The 23,334-nt window shown below is 48.3% G+C and overlaps 1 protein-coding gene across 2 annotated transcripts in view; it reads left to right on the top strand.

The window, feature by feature from the left end:
• The window catches only part of LOC146859549 (CD5 antigen-like), a 756,734-nt gene that overhangs the window by 100,990 nt on the left and 632,410 nt on the right, over nucleotides 1-23,334 (top strand). For both annotated transcript variants that reach the window (XM_085650246.1, XM_085650247.1), the window contains one exon: nucleotides 7,384-7,448. In XM_085650246.1, the coding sequence (XP_085506372.1) occupies nucleotides 7,394-7,448 (55 nt within the window). In that variant the 5' untranslated portion in view covers nucleotides 7,384-7,393. The remainder of the gene's footprint in view (nucleotides 1-7,383; nucleotides 7,449-23,334) is intronic.

Raw genomic sequence — 23,334 nt, 5'->3', positions numbered from 1 at the left:
TGGCAACATCAGTGTCACCCCATCTAGAAGAATGGCAGGCAGTCATCTCCACTCAATTACAGGCTTATAGCATAAATAGACATAGAGGCCAAACTATACGCTTCCTGCATTCTGCAAGATCTCCAAGCCAGGGTCAAAAAATAAATCTTATAACCCAAAATCTTTGGGATCCATACACGGCACGCTAACCCTCCCCATTCCAGGCAACGAACTAGGTTAGGGACCCGTGCTTGGAAAAATGCGGATATCCATCAGATGGCAGATATCCTGACACTATCCTTTCCTATGGGGATAGCCAATCCTGTCTTCTCAGCCTCCGACTTCCAAGACTGGATTCAGAATGCTGCTGATCAGGTGGCGCCGGAGAAGTTTACGCGACCTAACAGATTATCCCCTTCGGCGGTTTGGTATACCGAAGAGCTTAGGCTCCACCGACAACATTGCAGGAACTTAGAAAGGCGCTGGAGGAAATTTTACTGCCCCATAGCCAAGCATTCCTACAAAGACGCCCTGACAATATACAAAAAGGCTATCATTGCCCGAAAAAGTGCATTTTTCTCGGCCCAAATCGAGAATGCCAGCAACTCTGCTAGAGAACTGTTTTCAGTGGTCACCACCCTGTCCACCCCCTCTACGTGACCTGGGGTCAAACCCTCTCAGTCTCTCTGTAATGCTCTGTCCAGCTTTTTCACCACTAAGGTAGCAGATATATACTCATCCTTTGCAGGGAACGCAGAGACAAGATCCAGAGTCTGCAGTGGTGTAGAACCTGCCACCGATAATGATCTCTTCTCTTCCTTTGCTCCCATTACGCAAGATCAAATCAGCAGACTTATCTTTACTACCAAGTCTGGCTCCCCCTTAGACCCCTGCCCTCCTTCAGTGATGGCTAACCTTAGCGAGGTGATCTCTTATCCACTTATGAAAATCTGTGACACCGCATTTCAAACTGGTCACTATCCAGATCTTTGGAAGAAGGCCGTGATCAAACCTCTCCTGAAGAAACCCTCCCTGGACCCCACAGCTCTGGCCAGCTATAGACCAATAGCGTGTCTCCCCTTTCCTGCCAAAATATGCGAATCTCTGATGAATAAACAACTCTCAGAGTTCATCGATACTCACCAACTTCTCGACGAAACGCAGTTTGGCTTTAGGAAAGGTTATGGAACTGAGACCGCTTTAAGAAAAGCTTCAGATGAGATTAGAGCCATTATGGACCAGGGAGGTGCGGCTGTCCTGATTCTGCTGGATTTGTCCGCAGCCTTTGACACGGTCGACCATGATATTCTGGTCGACCGTGTCACAGCCCTGGGGATAAACGGTATGGTTAGAAATCTCATCTCATCTTTTCTTGCCTACCGTACCCAGACAGTGAAGTTGGGTAACTTCTATTCTCCTGTCTCTGCACTCCCCTGTGGAGTCCCACAGGGCTCCTCGCTAAGTCCAACGCTATTTAATATCTATGTAGCAGACTTAGCGAGGGTAATAAAGGCCCATGGGCTGCGACTTACATCTTACGCAGATGACACCCAACTGGTTCTGGCAATACACAAGGACGGCCCAGCGGTGGCAGCTAATTTCCAAAGCGCCAGTACCTGGATGTCCTCCAACTGTCTGAGGCTTAACTCGGACAAAACCGAGGTCATGACCTTTGGTAATCTCTCCCCGGTTTGGTCTTCTGCCTGGTGGCCTGACCAGCTGGGCTCTCCACCTGTCCCAGTTGATAAGGCCAGAAACCTGGGAGTCATTTTTTACAGCAAGCTGTCATTCAACCTTCATGTCAACAAGGTTGTGTCATCTGCGTTCTTTATTTTAAAGAAAATTAGGAAAATACTGCCTTACCTCCCCACCTCAGCTGGGAAGATCCTGGTCTCTACCCTAGTGTTTTCCAAAATCGACTATGGGAACGCCCTCTTCCTTAATACTCAGAAACTCGTTCTATCTAAGTTGCAGTCCATACAAAATGCGGCTGCAAGAATTCTTCTTGACATCCCCCGCCGCCAGCCAACTACTCCAGCCATTCGTCACCTGCATTGGCTAAGAGTAGAGGGCCGCATTAAATTCAAGGCCCTCTGCATTGCCTATAAGGCAGTGCATGGCGTCGGTCCAAAATTTCTGATTGAAGCATTCCAGTTGTATAGCCCCAAGAGACAGCTGAGATCCGCCAACTCCTGCCTGCTTCCGGTACCTCGCACGAGAACGCCAACCTGGGGAGACAGGCGCTTCCTGGTTGCCACACCTAAACTCTGGAACCTTTTGCCACTTACCATAAAAACTGCCCCCAATTCGATAAGCTTTCTTAGGCTCTTAAAGACATGGCTGTTCAATCAGTAATCCTGCGGCTCGGTCTCTTGTTTTTGTCACATGCGCCGAGACACCTTCGGGTATTTGTTGCGCAATAAAAATCTCAAAATAATAATAATAATAACAAAACACAAACAGGCTTCGGGTCAGGTATGGGCACCACTATAAGTTTGTCCACACTTACCATCTTAGCAGAAAAGGCGATACAGCAAAAAGCATGTCTATTCACATGTTTCATCAATCTAAAATCTGCCTCTGGGTCAGCGAGACATGGGCACAGGTCAAAGATGAAAATGGCAGCAGGGTCAATCACAAATCCAAACAAATAATGGCTTGAAAGAAGGGAGTGTTTTTTAAGCCCATGTTTATTTCAGCCATACCCGGCCAACTTGAACCGCTTCCTGTCACAAGCAGAGAGGTTTAAACCACAAATCGGCACCAGAGATAATCGTGTGCCTGCAATATGCTGAGGACGTGGTCATTCTGAGTCAAACACCTATAGGGCTCCAAAGGTCCATAAATCCATCAGCAGGATATAACGAGCAGAAAAGGCCTTGAATTGAGTTTGAGTGGACAAAAGTAGTCTGCCTTGGAGACTCCAAGTTTAAGTCACATTAGAGGAAATCGATTTGAGGTGCTATCCTCAATAAGCACCTGTATATACCCACGGAACAGGACAGGACCTTTAAGCACCATCTTACTTCTCTGAGGGTGAAAGCGCGCTCACTGCCCTTCGCATGATCACCTGTTAACAATCATGGCAGCCCAACTGGCTCCCACAGTAGCAAATGGCCTGGAAATCCTGCATGGAAAGGAAGTGGCCAGGCTGAATTCACTGCAAATGAATGCCTGCAAGGCCGTCTTTAGTCTGCCACAATCATCTTCACCAGTGCAGATTCAGATGAAATTCAGCCTAAATATTCAGGAAATGCAAAGAAAAAAGGTTTTGTTAAGTTTTGTTGAACATTTTGAGCTTCGGCGAGTGGCTCCCTGAACAGCTTGTGCTGGTCGTAAATTGAAGCACAGATGACAAGAAAAGTTCAAATGTCTTGGGGAGATACTTAGGATCGGAAATTAAAGACCTCAGGATTAAAGAAGCATGGGGGAGTCCCAAAGACACAGCAGCTTCCTTTCGAATTAGTAACTGCTCAGTAAAGATATTGGGCCATATCAGCAACGGCCAGCGATAATTATCGCTGGCCGTGCTTAGCGATAATTTTCTTATCGCTGGCTATCTCTGCTTTTTATCGCCCTGGTAGCGTGTTATCATCAATGCGCTGCTCCAGGGTGATAACATTTCCAGAGATAGCGATGTTATCGCCGTTTTGCAGGGAACATCGCTGGTCTTCCAGCGATGTTCTCTGCAAAAGGGTGATAACCTTGCTGATACGACCCTGTGGTCGTATCAGCATAATCCACCCCCAATGTTAGGGGTGACTTAGTCAGGATTTTAGCAGACGTTAGTTTTTGGAGAAAACAGCAGTTCTCTACAAAAACTAACGTCTGCTAAAATGCAAGGGGATCCTTGCTGATAGCACAAAGACGCGTTATTGCTCTCCTGACATGTAGTGTATGTCAGGAACGCCCACTTTGCATCTCATTAGAGATATAAAGGTAGGCGTAGTGTAAAAGGGTGCTAACATGCGAATACGCATGTTAGCACCCTCTTGCTGATAGGGCGTTGGTTTTATCTCTGCTTTTCTGGCTTTTAAAGCCCTTGATGATATGCCCCTTTGTCTCTCCTACAGGATAAGAAACATTTGCAAAAAGACAACATGATTGAACAGTTCTTAACACATACCATAGCTTGAAGCCCGAGCATATCTGAACACAAACTTTTCACCAGTTTTACCCTCATTCTTGGCACTTGCCCAGCTGTCTTGGGACAAAGAAAAAGCTACTCAAACCAATCTTTTTTGTAACTTTGCTTTTGCACCTTCAGGCAAGCCTCAATACCCCTAACTTGCCAGAGAACAAAATCTTTGAGACTTGAAAGTGATCGGCTTGGAAAAAGCTATGATTAAGATTAGGGGTGGGCGGAATTTGCGAAAGCGACTTTCGCAAATTATCGCGAAAATGTTAAAAATCTCCGCAAACACGCGGAAATATCGCGAAGATGCGGAAGTTTTTTTCCCGCCCGTTCGCGATATTTTCTGCATGGTTGCGGGTCGCTAACTTACCCCTGCGGTTGCTCGCGGGCGCGGCCATCTTGTTTTCAGTTATCTCGCGGTGCATGATCGCGAGAAGAAAGACGTGATCGCGCGACGCATGACGTCACTGCGGACGCGAACTGTCGCGAGACAGCGCAAATGGCTAAAACAATACAACATCTCATGGAGAACGCGACCGGATCGGGAAAACTTGTCGGCGAACGCGGGGATTCAGGTAAGGCGATCGCGCACGCGCGAGAATGTATTATTTTACAGCGCGAGCAAGAAACAAATTATCGCAAAGCTGCGGAAACCGGAAATTTAGACATTTCCGCGCTCTCCGCGGAACGCGGAAATGCCAAATTATCGCAAATTCCGCGAACGGAACGGAAATTTTGCCCAGGCCTAATTAAGATGGCTATGAATGGCGTTCTAAGAGAGAAAAGATCATTCAAGTGCACAACACACTCTCACTTTATTGGAAATGTAATGAGGATGTGATGGCCTCCAGCGGGTATCACTCCGGCTCAATGGTCAGGTAGAGACGGAAAGTTCTATAAAAGAAAAAAGATAACATCAATTTGCGCAATGCGCATTCACTTTATGCAGCACGCTGGAAAAGAACAATGAGCAACAAACACCATTGTTTGTGAGTCCAGAAAGGCAAAGCACTTTAAACAAATATGGACTGATAGTTCTTTGCATTTGCACACTGTCTGCCATCGAGGCACCAGCAATAGACTCATTTTTTTAATCCAGATGTTTTATCAGAGTGTTTGCAAATTATGATGGGATGATTTAATTACATTTGTGGAACTTTTTTTGTAATGGTTTCTATTAACTATACATTAAACATACTTACTGAACTGATTAACACCAAACCAACAAAATCATACCTATTTAATTAACGTTCTCCTTTCATTCCATGTTTGGTGTAAATCTATTCAGAGGTTGTAGGCACAAGCAAAATGTCTTACAAGAGCCGAAATTACAACTTTTTCCTCCTGCGCGGATCTGCACATGTAATCCAACCCAGACTTTAGCTGACTAAGCTAGGAAATTACAAAATGTTGTGCAAATCTCTCTACAGGGGCAAAGGTTAGAGGGAAATGAACACAATGCCTTTGCAAAAGAATGTGTTTCTGAACCACAGCTGTTTAGTTATCCACAATTACCTGTCCCTCATCCCCAATACTGACCTGTCCTTTCCAGATGTTTTGACCAGTTTCAAAATACACATTTGTTCATACTAATTTGTTAGTATTCGGGACATTGCTATAATGTCACTCTTTCAATGTAATGCATGTTGTAGATTAGACCTAAGTTGAGGAGACAGATCCCCTTACATGGCCAGGGTACCCCAGTGGGCCTCATTCACCCTCATGCTGGTCCTAGATTGAGGAGGTAGAGGCCCTGACAGGGCCAGGGTACCCAGTGGGCATCATTCACCCTCATGCTGGTCCTAGATTGAGGAGGTAGAGGCCCTGACATGGCCAGGGTACCCAGTGGGCATCATTCACCCTCATGCTGGTCCTAGATTGAGGAGGTAGAGGCCCTGACATGGCCAGGGTACCCCAGGGGGCCTCATTCACCCTCATGCTGGTCCTAGATTGAGGAGGTAGAGGTCCTGTCATGGCCAGGGTGCCCCAGTGGGCCTCATTCACCCTCATGCTGGTCCTAGATTGAGGAGGTAGAGGCCCTGACATGGCCAGGGTACCCTAGTGGGCCTCATTCACCCTCATGCTGGTCCTAGATTGAGGAGGTAGAGGCCCTGACAGGGCCAGGGTACCCTAGGGAGCCTAATTCACCCTCATGCTGGTCCTAGATTGAGGAGGTAGAGGCCCTGACATGGCCAGGGTCCCCTAGTGGGCCTCATTCACCCTCATGTTGGTCCTAGATTGAGGAGACAGAGGCCCTAACATGGCCAGGGTATCCCAGTGAGTATCATTCACCATCATGCTAGTTCTAGATTGAGGTGGTAGAGGACCTGACAGGGCCAGGGTACCCCAGTTGCCCTCATTCACCCTCATGCTGGTCCTAGATTGAGGAGGTAGAGGCCCTGACAGGGCCAGGGTACCCCAGTGGGCCTCATTCACCCTCATGCTGGTCCTAGACTGAGGAGGTAGTGGCCCTGACAGGGCCAGGGTACCCCAGTGGGCCTCATTCACCCTAATGCTGGTCCTAGATTGAGGAGGTAGAGGCCCTGACATGGCCAGGGTGCCCCAGTGGGCCTCATTCACCCTCATGCTGGTCCTAGATTGAGGAGGTAGAGACCCTGACATGGCCAGGGTACCCTTACGGGCCTCATTCACCCTCATGCTGGTCCTAGATTGAGGAGGTAGATGCCCTGACAGGGCCAGGGTACCCTAGTGGGCCTCATTCACCCTCATGCTGGTCCTAGATTGAGGAGGTAGAGGCCCTGACAGGGCCAGGGTACCCTAGTGGGCCTCATTCATCCTCATGCTGGTCCTAGATTGAGGAGGTAGAGGCCCTGACAGGGCCATGGTACCCTAATGGGCCTCATTCACCCTCATGCTGGTCTTAGATTGAGGAGGTAGAGACCCTGACCAGGCCAGGGTACCCCAGTGGGCCTCATTCACCCTCATGTTGGTCCTAGATTGAGGAGGTAGAGGCCCTGACATGGCCAGGGCACCCTAGTGGGCCTCATTCACCCTCATGCTGGTTCCAGATTGTCACCTGCTCTGTATATTCTGTACTGAAGAGAATTAGGTACAGGGTGGGATCCAGGACAAGGTAAGAGATCCAGGGTGAGCAGGAACAGAAAGAGCAGTCTTTCATTAACCCACAGTGAATCTACCAAGGAAATACTAGTGTAGCAAGTAAAGATATACTCAAGTGCTCTGAGTAAGTCAAAGAAACCTTTGAGCCTAAGTGACACTGATGTTAAATTGTCTTTTCCTATTTTCAGAATCTTGAAAATGTTGCTGAAGGTCTTGTTCCTCCTTCAAGTGGTCTGTGCCTGTTTTGCTATCCGTGAGTGTGTTTCTTTTCTACTTCTGTATTTTAAGATTATTCTGTATGATAGTTTATCTTTCCCTGCTGTGAACAGCCATTTCTGGGAAAGTGAGAGAGAGGGGGGAGAGAGAGAGAGGGGGTAGGGCAGAATGAGCAAGAGAGACAGAGGGCAGAGTGAGAGAGTGAAAGAAAGGGACAGAGACAGAGACAAAGAGCGTGGGAGAGAGAGAGCAGACTTTAGAGATAGAAAAAGAATGCAGGAAAAAGGAATAGATTTTATAGGAATAAAGGAAGAAAGAGATATAGAATGTGTGCATTCCTGCTAAAGGACGGATTACTTCTGCACAGAGTATCTCTTTCTTCAAAGCGGTGGGAATTATGAAACTAGAACACAAAGCTGAGGATGCCCAGTGCTGCCTAGAGTTTCCCAAAGATCAGGAGACTGGGCAGATTCAATGGGACCTGCACAGATAAGCATATGAGAGCCCAGATGGCTGGTGTGAGGGAGGGTCTGTGAGGTGTGGTCCCAGAGAAGCCAAGAACCATTTACAGGTGCATCACTGTCTGAGGTGTGCCACCGTCAGCACACACACCTACACTACCTCTTTGTTACACAAATTATGCCAAGGTCTTCTTGTTGGTGTAAGCAATACTCTAACACCTTCTGAGAGCACCTCTCCTCTAAGGCCCTCTGCAGACAGAGGTTTACAAGGCAAGATTCAAGCTTCAATGAAAAGCCTGATCCATGCAAGCATCATGAACCCAACAAGCACTGATGCTGTTTGTTAAAGGCTTTTGTGATTGTTTCAGAGGGAGCTTTATTGTTGTGATTATAAAATACAGGAATTTTGCTTTATTTCACATGAACGCAAAAACAACAGTTGATGGACAGAATGCAGAACAATGTCATACATTCACCCCAGTACAGAGATCTGGGCCTAAATCCATCGTTTTAATGATCACCATGCCATTCCAGTTTAGACCCTGCCATATGCAAATCAGTCTTGACCCTGTGCCCAATGGGAACAGTCCAGCCTGAACTGCCAGGCCAGGTCCTCCCTGGACTGGAACCAAGCAAGTTATATCACATGAACATCACAATTTGAACTACAGAATAAAGACTGTCGGTTTAGGGGGTAGCACAGCTGTCACATGGTGTACATGATTTTCTAGGGTGGCCAGAATGTTGTCTAGGTGCATTAAATTAATATGTAACATTTGATAATATGTATTTGTAAAGCACAATCAGAGAGTTCACTCCAAAAAGCCCCTCAGTCAAGAAAGAGGGTTGATTTTTTTTACCTGAGCCCAGCTTTCAATAAATGAATTCATTTTTAACCTTGATTGTTCCAATATTATTGAACTGATTTACACCAAATCACAAAAAGCACGCTTTATGGTTTACTTCTGATCAGCCTTTTTGGCGTTGGCACTGTATAACATTTCCTAAGGAAAGTGCATGAAAAAATTGCATTTTGGGACCCCCCTTTTATTCGGTCCCTGCTTGATGGATCACCCCGAAACCTTCAGAGGAAGGATCTGGGGGGAGGGGGATCTTTGGAAAGCTTCATGAATATTTGCAAAGTGACATCAAAGTTATTAGCAAAAAAACTCACTTCCTATGAAAAGTCTGACGTAATTGTAAGTATACAGTGGTGACGGCCGCTGTGTAGTATCTTGCTATCCCGGGCAGGAGTAGAAGAATTTGGATGCAAGGGGCAGAGAGGTGGTGGGGATGCCAGGGTCTTGAAGAGAGTGTACAGTTACCGGGGAACATTGTTCTTGTATAAGCGTTCAACTTTCTTCTGGGATAATGACCCCCAAGTAGGGGACGAAGTCTTTAAAAGTGGATGTGAGTAGTAAGAGAAGGGTCAGGTATTCCTATGCTGTGAGATGTTTGGTAATTAATTTTGAACCCAGACACGTTAAACAATTTTTCAAGTCAGTTTAATATTAGAAGTCGCTGGGGCCTGATTCACAAAGATACATTTACACTTTTGTGTACTTTTGTGTAAGGTTACCATTTTCTTGCTATTCACACACTTCAATTAAACAGTAAGTTTACAAATGTGGAGATTCTGCAGTCAGGGTGGAGAACTCTGCACGTACACATATAGGCCTGTCCTATCCTTTATGTCCCCCCTCCTCCCTGACTGCAGATTTTCCGCAGTCCTAAACTTCCTAATCCATCGAAGTTCATGAATAGCAAAAAAAATAGTAATTTACACGGAAGTGTAATGTTACCTTTGTGAATCTGTACCCTGGGTTTGTAAAGAACAATAGTATACCATTGGCAAAAGGACATTTTATAAACTCTATTTGTAGTAACTTATTTTTAGTAGTAAATCCTTTTAGTGCCTCTTTATAATTTTTTTTGTATTTAGAGCTTTTTTGAGAAAGTAAAAATCAGGGGTACGAGTAGACACCCTTGTCTTATTTCTTTTTTATGATTGATCTATTGAGAGAGCTTGCATTGGATGAAGTTGTGCGTAACTGCCAAAGATAAACTAAGAGATTGTGAAGCTCAGATAAGTTTTCAACAATATGTTTGGTAGATCACAGTTCGCCGTGTAGTGCGTATTATGAAGTGCGATATAAATAAATAACATTCAAATTAAAGTATAAATATATTTTGACCATTGAAATGATTTAATGCAATTGATCATTATATATGAGCTTTTCACTGAACTTGGATAAAAACTTTACCAGCCTCATGTTCAAGTGGATGTTGAAGGGATTCAGAGACACCAGAATGGCCTGTCTGCAAGTCTGCACACTAACAATATAAAAGGTTCTGTACAAAAGCTCTCTGCATTCTCTGTAAAGTGCTGTGCACAAAAAATCTACATGCATAAGGGTTCTTTTCGGGTATTGGAGACCCTGCAGGTGGAGTCTACGGGCAAACTGAACCACTTGGGAAAAATGTCCAAGGTTGGAAAAAACCCAAATTGATGGTGCATGAACTTCAATTTAACATATCTGAATAACTTGTTCTCAGAAATACCTGAAGAACCTTTGCATTGTATCTGTTTAGCACCATCCAGGCATGCCTTCACTGTGCTAACGTGCTCTTGTCCTCTAGTTTGCTAACCTTGTGAGCGCTGATGGAAACAGTGTTTTAAACCTACCTGAGCCAGCTCCTGGTTCCGAAGATTCCTTGCCTGGTAAATTTATCTAAAGCCATGTTCAGGAACTAAAGATGCAGTGATTTACTTGTACTGGTTCTGCTCTCTTGCCAGTTAAGTTTATCCAGGGTACCAGGCCTAGAGGCTCTTAGTTTGTGGCACAATGTAAGAAATACTTGTTGTTTCGCTATTGCTTGATTTAACATGACAAAATCTAGGTGTACTTGTGTGGGGAAGCCATCCTTGGAAGGTGAAAAACAGAGTTGTATAATTTGGCCACCAAACCCCATCAAGAGACAAGCATTCTTTCCCATCAGGATTCCACTACTGAATCGTATTGATGGCAATTGCTTTGTGTTAGAAATTGGATTACTGGGTGGCAGACATACGCTCCATGTCCAACAGGAACCACAGTCCTGGTCATGGTAGGTAAGATGCACACTAAATTTTTACCTGTGCTCACCTTCTGGTAGCTTGGCACAGAGCAGTCAGGCTTAGCTTAAAAGGCAATGTGTAAAGTATTTGTGCAATACTTCAAACAGCAACTCAGCGAAATCACCACAAAAAGACTGCACTCCGGATTAGAAAAATAATTATGATAAAACAAGACGAAAATGACAAAAACCCAACACATAGAAGTCAAGATATGAATTTTTATATCATAAATGCAAAATATCGCTTAGAAGAAATAATTGCTTAAATGGGCTATCTAGTCATGCTGGACATGGGCAAAGTCAAAAGTTCAATCAAACTGCGATGGAGAGCGGGAGAGATACAGGGACCCACTTGGGCCCACTGAACCAAAGTGCCTTTATCAAGGATGTCGATGAAGATGCAAGGTGCAGCCGGAGCGATGTGCCGGTGTTGAGCAATGCAGTGGACGAGATGTGTTGATTATTTCTGCACAACTGCAGCAATGTGTCAACTCTGAGTGCGAGGTACTGGTTTCAAACTTGATGTGCAGTTGCTGCTCCTATAGTAGGTGCTGTGTCGATTCTAGAGGTAATGCACTGGCTCCAATTCATGCAACAAGGAGTATGCATTATTTGCAAGTCACACAAAAGTGAAGTTGCGCCTGTTCCAATGAGGATGAGTGGGTTCTGGTTGAAGCAGCACTTTATAGCAACTTCCAAGTCTTGAAGTCACTCTGTGTTCAAAGGATGCAGGCCCAGTCCTTCTTACCCAGGCAGGAGCACAGCAGATGGCAGGGCAGCTCAGCAAAGCAAGAGCACAACAAGGCAAGAGTCCTTCCAGCAGCACAGAAAAACATCTTCCCGGCAAAGTGGCCACAGGTTCAGATGTGTACTGAAGTCATGATGTCAGATTATCCAGGGTACCAGGCCTAGAGGCTCTTAGTTTGTGGCACAACGTAAGAAATATTTATTGTTTTGCTATTGCTTGATTTAACCCTTTCTGTGTGTACGGTGCACGGGAGCTGTCTTGCGCCACAGTGCTTGTGTGCGCAGGACGACTCCCGGCCATCCTGGCACATGGCACCGGAAATCCCTCTGGTGCAGGCACCAGAGGAATTTCTTTTTCTCCCCCACAGCCTCGGGAAATGGGGAAGAGCTTCCACAGCTCCCGAGGCCCCCCTGGTTTCTATGAAATGACGATCAGCGCACACACCTTTAGGCTCATGTCAGTTTCACTTTCTATGTGCTTAGAGGGCTATCTCAGCCCCCTGAAAATGCAGAACGATGGGAGAGGTATCATTGGAAAGGGGTGAATTTCCCCTTTCTAATGGCCCCCCTCGCCATTGTACCCCTGCTTGGGGATCGCCCCCAGAAAGAACAATAGGTGCCAGTGATTACACTGGCTTTTTTTATGCATTGGGGCTGCCTAGAATTCGCATACCAATGCCCCCACCCCCTCAAAAAATAGCCACAGACTTTCTGCCCCCCTTAGGAGCATATCGGGGTAAACCGCTCCGATTCTCCCCCCGGGCGGCATAAAGCCCACTCGGCACAGACTTGTTTTTAGCAATGTGCACATAGGGAAACCATTTTTGAAAATTAGACTCCAAGGGGAATCCAGGATGGGGGGACTTGTGTGTCTCTCACCAGGTTCTGTTATCCAGAATCCTTTGTAAACCTCAAACTTAGGTAAAAAAACACATTTTCCTCACATTTCTGTGATGGAAAATTCTGAGATCAGCGTGAATCCACAAAATTCCACCCACCCCGCATCCCCCTAAGTCTTTTGAGAAAAATGTTACCTCACTTTTGTGGGTAGGCCTAGTGTTAAAAAAATGTTAATACAGTGTGTGTGAACCGGTGCTTGACTGGTGGTATTCTTGGACAGGCGCTTGACTGGCGGTGTGCATGGACTAGAGCTTAGCTAGCGATGTGTGTGGACTGGCACTTGGCAGGCAGGATGCATGGACTGGCACTTAGCTGGTGGTGTGCGTGGACAGGCTCTTGGCTGGCAGTGTGCGTGGGCTGGCAATTGGCTGGCAGTGTGCATGGACTGGCGCTTGGCTGGCGGTATGCATAGACTGGTCCTTGGCTGGCGGTTTGCGTGGACTGGCACTTGAAAGAGAAACTTTGAGGGATCCACGCAAGCCATATTTTGTTGGACTCCCCCAGGTGTCTAGTTTTCAGAAATGTGTGGGTTTAGTAGGTTTCCCTAAATGGCGGCCGAGCCCGGGGCCAAAAATCCAGGGGATCCCCTTGCAAAACCAGGTTGTTTTGAGATAGGTAATTTTGATGCTGCCTCAATAGGTTTTGGGGCCTTGACTGTCACGGGTACTTGCCCACTCACGTGAGTGAGGTACCATTTTTATCGGGAGACCTGGGGGAACGCTGGGTGGTAGGAAGTTTGTGGATCCACACAGATTCCAGAACTTTCCCACACAAAAGTGTGTGAAAATTTTGATTTTTTCAGCTAATTTTGAGGTTTGCAGGGGAATCTAGGTAGGGAAACTTTGAGGGATCCACGCAAGCCATACCTCATTGAACTCCCCAGGGTGTCTAGTTTTCAGAAATGTGTTGGTTTGGTAGGTTTCCCTAGATCATGGTGAGCCTGGTGAAGTACTGGGTTTTTCGGAACCCAGCAGTGCCAGGGGCACACCCGAAGACTTCGAGTTCTTCCTGTTTCAGACCACAGAAACACAGAGTCTTCTAGGTGAAGTCAAAGATCGTATTTATTGGCTGAAGCCAGTAACAGGTATCCGAGAAGTACAACACGGTGTATATTCTCAGGAGACTGCCCCCAAACAAAACTCAGTCTTCTCTTTTATACAAAATATTATGCTTTAGACAAACATTCCTTATTTTACAGTTGATCATTCACATTCTTTACTACAAAGGGAAAAGCAGAGTCATGATGACAAGCACATATTTTAGTTTGTCCAGCCCGTCATTATTTACCCGGCTAGGCTTTAGTATTTCCATCAGATATCGACAGACCCCCAATAAAAACGGGCACCTCCTCCTCGTAAAGCAAGTCATAAAGTAGGAAACAGAGACAGGTGTGTAGAAGATTAGGCATGATTCGTGTGAGATGAAAAGGGTTTGTGATGCGTTGGCCCTTGATACTAATCTCATTCGGCCGCTGGGAAGTGAACCGGCCGAACAGGTTTGACCCCAGGCAATGGAGTCAGTTCGGCCAGGTCACAGAGGAGTCAGCGAAGGTGTGCGTGTCCATTAGACCCATGCTTGGCCTTAATGCTTAGCCCATGTAAGGGCAATCACTAAAATGGCTGCCGCTCTAAAAAGGAGTCCGAGGGTTCAGGACGGAAACTCTGATTTCAGACGAATTTGTCACTCGAATATGATGCAAATGCTTGTGCATAGTATTCTAATCATTATCGGTCTACTGATACCAAATTCGTCATAGTAGGACCATGTTAAATACGTGGTTCCAAAACTTACAGTACCACAGACCCTCCTTTTGCCCTTACATGGGCAATAACCCATTTTCATGCTAGTCTGAGTCCAGGTCGATGTCCATAAAGTCGTGGAGATGTTGCTGTAGCATCATCCTATTACTTAGCTCATCTCTTGATACAGGTTTCCTTACACACGATGCAGCACAGGTGCCACATATTACAGGAGCACACTGTACACACAGACAGAGCATGAATAGAATGGCTAAGATCATCCCAGTGACTATCAGAATCTTCCAACCCCAGGCGGATTTCAGTTCCCAGAACCATCCCATCAATGACCAATCTCCTTTATCCACGTGAATAGATTCGGAAATCTTATGCAGTTTGGAAATTGCCTGGTAGACTGTCGGAGCGTTATCTGGAATGAAAACACAGCAACTTGATTGGATCACAGTACATACCCCACCTCGGTCTGCAAGTATGACGTCTAAGGCGACCCTGTTCTGAAGAGTCATAAGGCGATCCGACTGGAGCTCAGCAGTCAAATTACTAAGGGCACCGGCTGTAGGAACGAAGGGGAAGTCTGGGACGCAAAAACATAGGTTTCAGCGCAGGTACTTCTCCCTAACTGAGCTCTGGGATTCCTGCCTTTACCTTGCAGACATAGGTGACCCTGATGTTGTACAATCCAAATCGGGGAGGATCTCTGTGCTCGCTGGTTCTCACTCAGAGTAACTCCATATCCTGTCATATTCCATCCAATATATGCTAGTGTCTCATCTTTCGGGATAGTCTCATAGGAAATCTCTTTCCTAATCATATCTACTATTCCCTTAACTAGAGCACTATTCTTAGAATTATCTTTCACGGAACGTAGGGGGTTTGCTTCATTAGCATATATGAACTTCGTTCTATAGGCCCACACAGAACCATTATGGCTGAAAGGCAGGATCAGGTAAGGGATACCTTTGTCAGTTGTATGAGGCATAAGGCCACATACCCAACAGTTAGTTGTGTTCACTACCAATTGGTGTTGGTGTAGAAGCTGAATGAATGAATTATTGACAAATTCTAATCTTCTAGCGGACTCGTGTTCAGGCAGAGGGTGAAAGGAGTGTGAGGAAACAGTAGGAGGAGGCATGGGCTGCGTAGTGGGTGCAAATGTCACTTGAGAGGTGAATAAAACATATCCTACAAAAAACATCATTACACTAAGCAACGTAAAAATACATAATATCAAAAATCGTTTCTTTGTCATTATTTTACACATTTTGTTCTTGAAGCTCATTCCTTCAGCAGGTCTCTCCATCTCGTGAAACTCCATCCTCTAATGGTGCTGTTCGCGGCGGATGAGTATCTTCTGCTAAGGAATACGCCTGTCAGTCCAGGGAATGCCCTATACCAACCAGAACCGTCGACCCAACGTCTTTGGCTTGTACTCCAAAGACTTGGCACCGTGACCCTACAGCTGAACCCGGATGGCGGTTCGAAAAACAAAAATAAGAAAGTTTCTCAGATGAGAGTGGGCTGCACTCTCCAAAAATAGGAAGGAAAAGGAATTTTTTATTTGTCCATTGTCCTTGACCTCAAATTATAACGGTTTTTCCCAGGTACTGTATGGTCTTGAAACAGAAGTTCAGGCTCTGTAGTGTCCAATCAAATTGACGGTGGAACAGCTTCTTGCAAAATGTCGTCACTCTGCTGTTCAGAAATTGTTCCTTTTACACGTGCATCGCTAAACGGCACAAAACGAGGCACAGTCTCAGTCTCGGAGTCAGCGATCCCCTCCTGGACCCACCGGTCATTTTTAGAGGCAAAGGGACCCTCTTACAGTGTACGCCGTGTATCCAGTTCTTTTTCCCTTTCACTCGAACAGCTTATCTCGTTGAGAGAAGGACGAGGTAGGGGCCGGTCCAACGGGGCTCATCATTTTTCGTCCGCTGAAAATTTTTTACCAGCACCCACGATCCAGGATTGATAGGATGTCCTGGAGCTTCAGAGACCTGAGGCAGAGTATCATGAACCTGTTGGTGTAAGACACGCAATTTAGCCGTCAATTAATACAAATAATCAAGCAGTACTGGGTGTTCGATCTCACTGAATTTTGTCGGCCTGGGCACTCCCCATATGTTGGCCGGACGGCCGAATATGATTTCATAAGGACTAAGTCCCACTCGTGAATGCGCAGTCATTCTTGTTGATAGGAGTGCTAAGGGCAGAGCGTCAGGCCATTTAAGACCAGAGCTCGCTTGGATCTTGGCCAATTTAAGTTTTAACGTGCCATTATAGCACTCTACTAGTCCAGCTGATTGGGGGTGATTTGCAGCGTGAAACTTCTGCTTAATGCCTAATCCTTCACATACTATTTTCCTCACTTGACCCACAAATTCACTCCCATTATCACTCCAGACCATTCTCGGCATTCCAAACCTAGGGAAGAATTCTTTGACAAGGGCTTTAGCTGTGGATAAGGCAGTGTTGTCTTTTAAGGGATATGCTTCTATCCACCTTGAAAAGGCACAAACAACAACTAGTACATATTTCAAATTGTTGCATCTCTCCATGTGGATGAAATCTAGCTGCAAAACCTCGAACGGGTACGTTGGAGGCGCAAAATGACCAGCTGGAGTTGGGGTTCCCCTACCAGGATTGTATTTCAGACACACCATGCAATTTTTGACCACATTCTCTGCACATTTGGGAATTCCAGCATTTTGCCATACAGGAGCCAACAATTTACAAATCCCTTTCACACTGATATGGGCCATTCCATGAGCCATTGTCACCACTGCAAGCACATACGCATCAGGTAACAACCATCGCTGATGTTCTGACAAGTCAACCCAACAACCTTTTTCATCCAATTTACCCATACTTTCTCTCCACACACTCAATTCTTTGTCTGAAGCTTCAGCTTGAAGGGACTTCACACTCTCTATCGTATCTTCACACATTCCAACATCACCAACCCATCTTGCAGGGCCTGCAACATACATTCGATTCGTCACATCCTTTGCTGTTTCTTTTGCGATTTCGTCAGCAAACGCATTACCACGACCAACATCATCGGTAACCTTCTTATTTGCACTGCATTTCACAATCGCAACTTGTAACGGTAAGGTCAGTGACTCAAGGAGCTCATTCACCAACTGACCATGCTGAATTCTAGTTCCATGCGAAGTGAGGAACCCACGTTCTTTCCACAATCGCCCATAACTATGGGCCACGCCAAAAGCATACTGACTGTCGGTATATATGGTCACTTTCATTGGGGACGCTAGGTGGCGCACTAGCGAATGGTCGCCTTCGTGTAAGGCTCCTGCAGTCCGGCGACATTTATCCTTCCAGAACTCCTTAATTGGCGACCCAGAAGGCTGCAATCACACCCATCGCTTCCCTGAGAGGTCCGGTGCTGGCTGTCCAAGTCCTGGCTTGCTAGCCACTACAGCGGGGAAGATACGAGCTTCGGAAGCCACGGCGACCTGCGCGGCTGGAGGACAGGAACCGGCCTGCTGGGGGACGCCCACTAGGCGAGATCGGGGCTGCAATAACTGCCGCAGGCCGCTGACGGACGAGAGGCGCGAAGTGGACTCCGAAAGCCGGCGCTGGGGAGGAGAACGGCGCGAGCCCCCCCCCCGGGTCAGAGGAACTGCTGGAGAGACGGGCGGAGACCCTGTTCCCCCCCCCCCCATCGGAGACATAGCAGCGGAGGATTAGCTGGAGGTGGCAGCTGAGAGCTCCTCGGCTGACTGTGAGCTGCGGGGGAGACGCGGACGCTTGCAGCAGGACCGGGTGGGCTGCGAAGGGGCCCCACTCCGGCTCACCCATCAGGCGGACCTGCAGCGTCGCACAGAGGCCAAGACGGAGACCGAGCAGGCGGTGGAAGGTACCGCTGACGTCCGCTTTGCTGCCGGGGGGGGGATCGGGGAGCAGCGCTGGCCACCTACGAGACGTCTCTACCCGGGCTGGACGGCAGGTGAGGGGGAGCCGCTTGCTGGGACAGGAGGGCTGTGGGCCCTTGGAGGCCGCCTGCACGGCATATCCCGCTGCCTGAGACTGACTACCAGCTGGAGCTGGGTATTGGCGCGAAGGGGAGCAGCAGTGGCAGATCACATACCCTGCCTCGGGAGAGGAAACTGCGCTACGTGCGAGGTCACTGGTGGAGGCCATCGACTGGACCGACCTGGGCACTGGTGTTACTGTCGTCGGGGGAAAGCTGAGGCCAGACGCAGGGACACATCGGGGGGTTGGTTCCGGCGCTGACGAGCTACCCCCGTCTTCCCCTTGCACGAGTCTTCTGCTCGAGGCGGGCCCGGACCTGCGGCGGAGGGGACTGCAGAGTGGCCGGAGTGGCGGCCTGCCTTGCCGGTGGATCGTGATGGGTAAGACGGACGCGAGACAGCCCAAGCTGTCTTTTGAGGCCGGCAAAAAGGGGACTAAACCTTCGGAAGCGCCGCAGGCCCCGACTGGAGTGAATGGAGCTGCAGGGGACTCCTCGGCTGCGTCGGCGGACCTGCAGGAGGTGCTGCGCGAGATGCGCCAGGGATTCGCGACGATCGCTGACAAAGTGGATAGGATATCGTCGAGAATGGATGCCGTGGTGCATAAATTAGATGCGCACGAGGAGCGTCTAAAGGGTGCGGAACAACAGATATCGGACACAGAGGACACTGTTTCACAGCACACCTCGCAGCTTACCAGAATGGATAACCTACTGCGCATCATAGCGTCCAAGAACGAGGATTTGGAGGCGAGAAGCAGGCGCAACAACGTTCGCATCATAGGGATACCGGAGACGACCAATGTGGGCAAAATGGAGGAGTATGTGGAAAGGATGCTACGCACAGCGATTGGCCCAGAGGTGTTCTCTCCTCACTTTATAGTGGAGAGGGCGCACCGCTCCCTGGGCCCTAGACCGAAACCAGGAGCGACTCCCAGGCCCATCATTGCCCGGTTACTAAACTACCGAGATCGAGATGCGGCCCTGAGAGTGGCGACTCCGCAGCAGCAGGTGGAGGACTTCCTCAAACACTACAAACGTGCCCACAAATCGGGTGCGGAAGTGGACGATGAGCAGGCACCGCTGCCCGGAGAGAGGCTGGACGGCGAACTGTAAGTAGAGCAGATGCACAATCTACACTATCCTCTGGGGGCGAGTAAGTGAACTGTTAAACCACTTGAAGCGGGCACAGCATTGGACTGGAAACTCCGTATCCCTCTTCAGGGCTGCGGGGAGGGGAGACATGGGGGGGACCATGGAGAGGGTTGCAGGTTTTTGTTCTTGCACGAGATGTTTGTGGATAGCATAGATGTGTTTCCTCCATAAGTTGTGAACTGCGGTGAGGTTGGGATGGCATGCTAGGGTTGCCAAAGCTTATAACGCCGGACACCCCCTCTGGGTCCTCGAGTCCGACTGCCATATTGGTGGGAGACTGGAGTAGATGAGGGGGAATTAGTGATGCCACCTAGGCGGATTCCCCGAAGGGAAATACCCGAGAACTCATGGGGAGCTATGGGGACTGTTTTCGCCCTTGTTCGGGGGGTACTTGGGGGAGGGATGGGGAGGGGACATGGCTGGCAGGTTGGGGATTGCTTCAGTGGGTGGGGGGAGAGTGGGGGGGGACGTTGGGGAGAGGTATGTTCGGAGTTTGACGTTGGGGAGGGAGAGTTGGGGGTGGAGGGAGTATGTTGTTCGTGGAGAGTACTTGGGATGGAGTGGTTGAAGATACCTGTGCTGCTTGCCCTTTTGGGGCTGCTGCTGATGCTGCGGGGGTGTGCTTGGCTGCCTACACAAATGCATGTGAAGGTGAGGGGCTGGGAGTCGAGATGCTGCCGGGAGAATGGGTTTGGACCAAGCGATGACTGAGACGACCAGGAGAGAACGGCTCATGGTGCTATCGTGGAATGTTCGGGGCCTAAATGACGCTAGAAAATGCAGAAAGGTGTTGGCTTATCTAGAACAGCACCATGTACAGATAGCACTGTTGCAGGAGACACATCTTGCCCCCCGATCACACTATACGCTGGCTAGTAGATGGGCGGGGGTACGTAGTTTTTCGTCCTACTCCGGGTATGCTAGGGGGGTTGCGATTTGGATCAAAAAGAATGTACCTTTTGTGAAGCTTGGTGAGCGCGTGGACACGGAGGGAAGATTTGTGATGCTCTGGGGTAGGCTGGGCACTGACACCATCACGATTGTGAACTGCTACGGCCCCAATGCCGATGTTTTTTGCGCAGTTATGGGGACAGGTGCTCCACATTGGCTCTATGCACATTTTATGGGGAGGCGATTTTAATGTGGCGCTGGCCCCTGGATTAGACAGATCGGATAGTAGTGTTCACTACAATAAGAAAGCGAGAGATGCGCTGGCGGGTATCTTGGAGGAAGGCCACTTAATAGACAGCTGGCGTTTCGTACACGGTGGGTTGCGGGAGGGCACGCATTTTACAGCGTTTGCTAACTCCTGGGCTAGACTGGATTATTGTTTTGTGTCCCGGGGCATAGCGGTGGACTTGGGGAAGGTTGTGCATCTACCTCGGACATACTCGGATCATTGCCCGGTCCTTGCCCAGATAGCACTTCCGGGGTATGGGGGGGTGACCGCATGATGGCGTATGCAGCCCACGGCCCTTTTGGACCCTTTATTTCAAGCAGAGCTGGGGGAGGAGATTGCAGAGTTCTTTCCCCGCAATAAAGATTCGGTGGATAGTGTGGAAACCATCTGGGAGGCATTTAAAGTGACGGTTAGGGGCTACTATATAGCGAAGAGCTTTGGGGTCTTGAAAAACATACGACAAACGCTTGCGAAATTAGAAGAGGAACTTAAAGGGTTGGAGACCAGGATGAGTCAGGGGCCGATGGGCCCCCTCCATGCGGAATTCAGGGAACGTCTTACACAGTATGAAAAAGAGGCAGATAGGGAGGCTCGATTTTGTGGCAAATATTGGCAGGCTCGCAGGTTCTGCGAGGGGGAGCGACCAGGGCGCGCGCTAGCGGAAATCACTCGGCCGCCGCGTTACAATACACACATATTGGAGTTACGCACGTCGGAGGGGGATATCAGTCGGGATACCAAGGGCATTTTGGAGCAATTCACTGCACATTATAAAGATCTATACACGGCACGCAGTGTGGGCGAGGTGGATTTTGGGGGGTTTCTCGATAATATTGCACTGTGCTGGTTGAGTGATGACCACAGACAGTTTCTAGGGGCACCGTTCGAATTGGACAAAATTCGGGAAGCCATTATGTCTCTTAGCAACGGTAAGGCGTCGGGCCTGGATGGGCTGCCGGCGGAATTTTATAAAAGCTACGTGGATATTATGGCCCCTGTTCTCAAGGAGGTCTACGAGGAGTCTCTGGAAGTAGGAGTGTTGCCTGGGTCCATGAGAGAGGTGTTGATCACCTCGTTGTTGAAACCGGGCAAAGACCCTACCGACTGCGGTGCGTATAGACCGCTCTCACTGTTAAACTGCGACGCTAAAATATTGGCGAAGGTGCTCGCTAATAGATTATCGCTACTGATGCCCAAAATAGCCCTCCCAGACCAATCCGGGTTTATCCCAGGGCGCTCCACGGCCAATAACTTGCGTACCCTTTTCTCCCTGATGCATACTATAGCGCCGGAGTTGCCGGTGGCTGCTATATTCCTCGATGCTACCAAAGCATTTGACTCCGTGGAGTGGAACTATCTATTTGCTATTCTGTATAGGATGGGGTTTCCAAAAATATTTGTTGCCTGGGTGCGATTGTTGTATACGGATCCGAAAGCGAGGGTCTTAATCAATGGGGAAATATCGCGCCCGATTTCATTGACCAGAGGCACGCGACAGGGGTGCCCATTGTCCCCGTTGTTATTCGCTATTGCGATTGAGCCATTGGCCTGCCGTGTTCGACAACTGCACAAGCCGAGCGCTTTTAAATGCGTCCAACGTCAGATAGACGTGTCATTGTATGCTGATGATTTGACATTGTATGTGGTGGATCCGGTGGCGCATCTTAACCCACTGCTTCGGGAATTCTTGGTTTTCGGCCAGATATCCGGGGTACAAATTAATTGGCAGAAATCGCAGTTCTTTCCCCTGACCCCTGCAGTGCGCCGCTTCCCACTGGATTATCCACTCGATTGGTGTGATACCGATCTGCGGTATTTGGTGATACAGATATCTCAGAATAGGGAAGAGACTGTGCGTTTAAATTATGGTACGGCGGTAGCGAAGCTAACAGAGGATGTGACACGATGGATTTCCCTGCCTTTCACCATGGCTGGGAGGGCCTCGCTTATTAAAATGGTGGTGTTGCCTCGGTTTTTATGTCTGTTCCAGAATATCCCTTACTATCCGGGTGCTTTTTTCTTCCGTACACTCCGCACAGAATTGATAAGATTGTTCTGGGCTGGAAAGCAGCCTCGATTAGCATGGTCCATTATTACCCAGCCCTATGGGACAGGGGGGTTCGATGTCCCTGATTTTCTGGCATACTACATTAGCGCTCAGGCCCACTTTGCGTACCACTGGTTTGCGCCTACGCCATTTATGCCGCAGCTGGCTGTGGAGGACTGGATTGTTCGGCCGCTACCACTAAAGGGCATTATTTACGGCCCGGCCGGGGTGCTCGACACTCCGGCTGCAACGGTCACGAGCACGGTGGATGCGTGGCAGCGGATCCTCCGCAAAATTGCGCTCCCGTTTTTATACGCGCCAAAATTGCCACTAGCTTATCACCCAGAGCTATCCCTGTTGCGGGAGAAGGGGTTCCAGGAGATGTGCGCTGGTCTGGGGGTTAGATCCTGGGGAGACCTTTTCCTGGATGGGCGGTTTAAGACGAGGGAGCAGTGGTTCCATGGGGTTCAGCATACCCCGTTGGAGGTCTTTTATTATCTTCGGCTAAGGCAGGGACTGAGGGCCATCCTTCCGCACTTCCCAGAGGAGCCTGCGGTGGTGTTGCCTC

This window comes from Triturus cristatus, chromosome 3_2 (assembly GCF_964204655.1).
Source record: "Triturus cristatus chromosome 3_2, aTriCri1.1, whole genome shotgun sequence".
Lineage (NCBI taxonomy): Eukaryota > Metazoa > Chordata > Amphibia > Caudata > Salamandridae > Triturus > Triturus cristatus.
The sequence above is the reverse complement of the archived record's forward strand: the minus strand, read 5'-3'. Positions and strand labels throughout refer to the sequence as shown.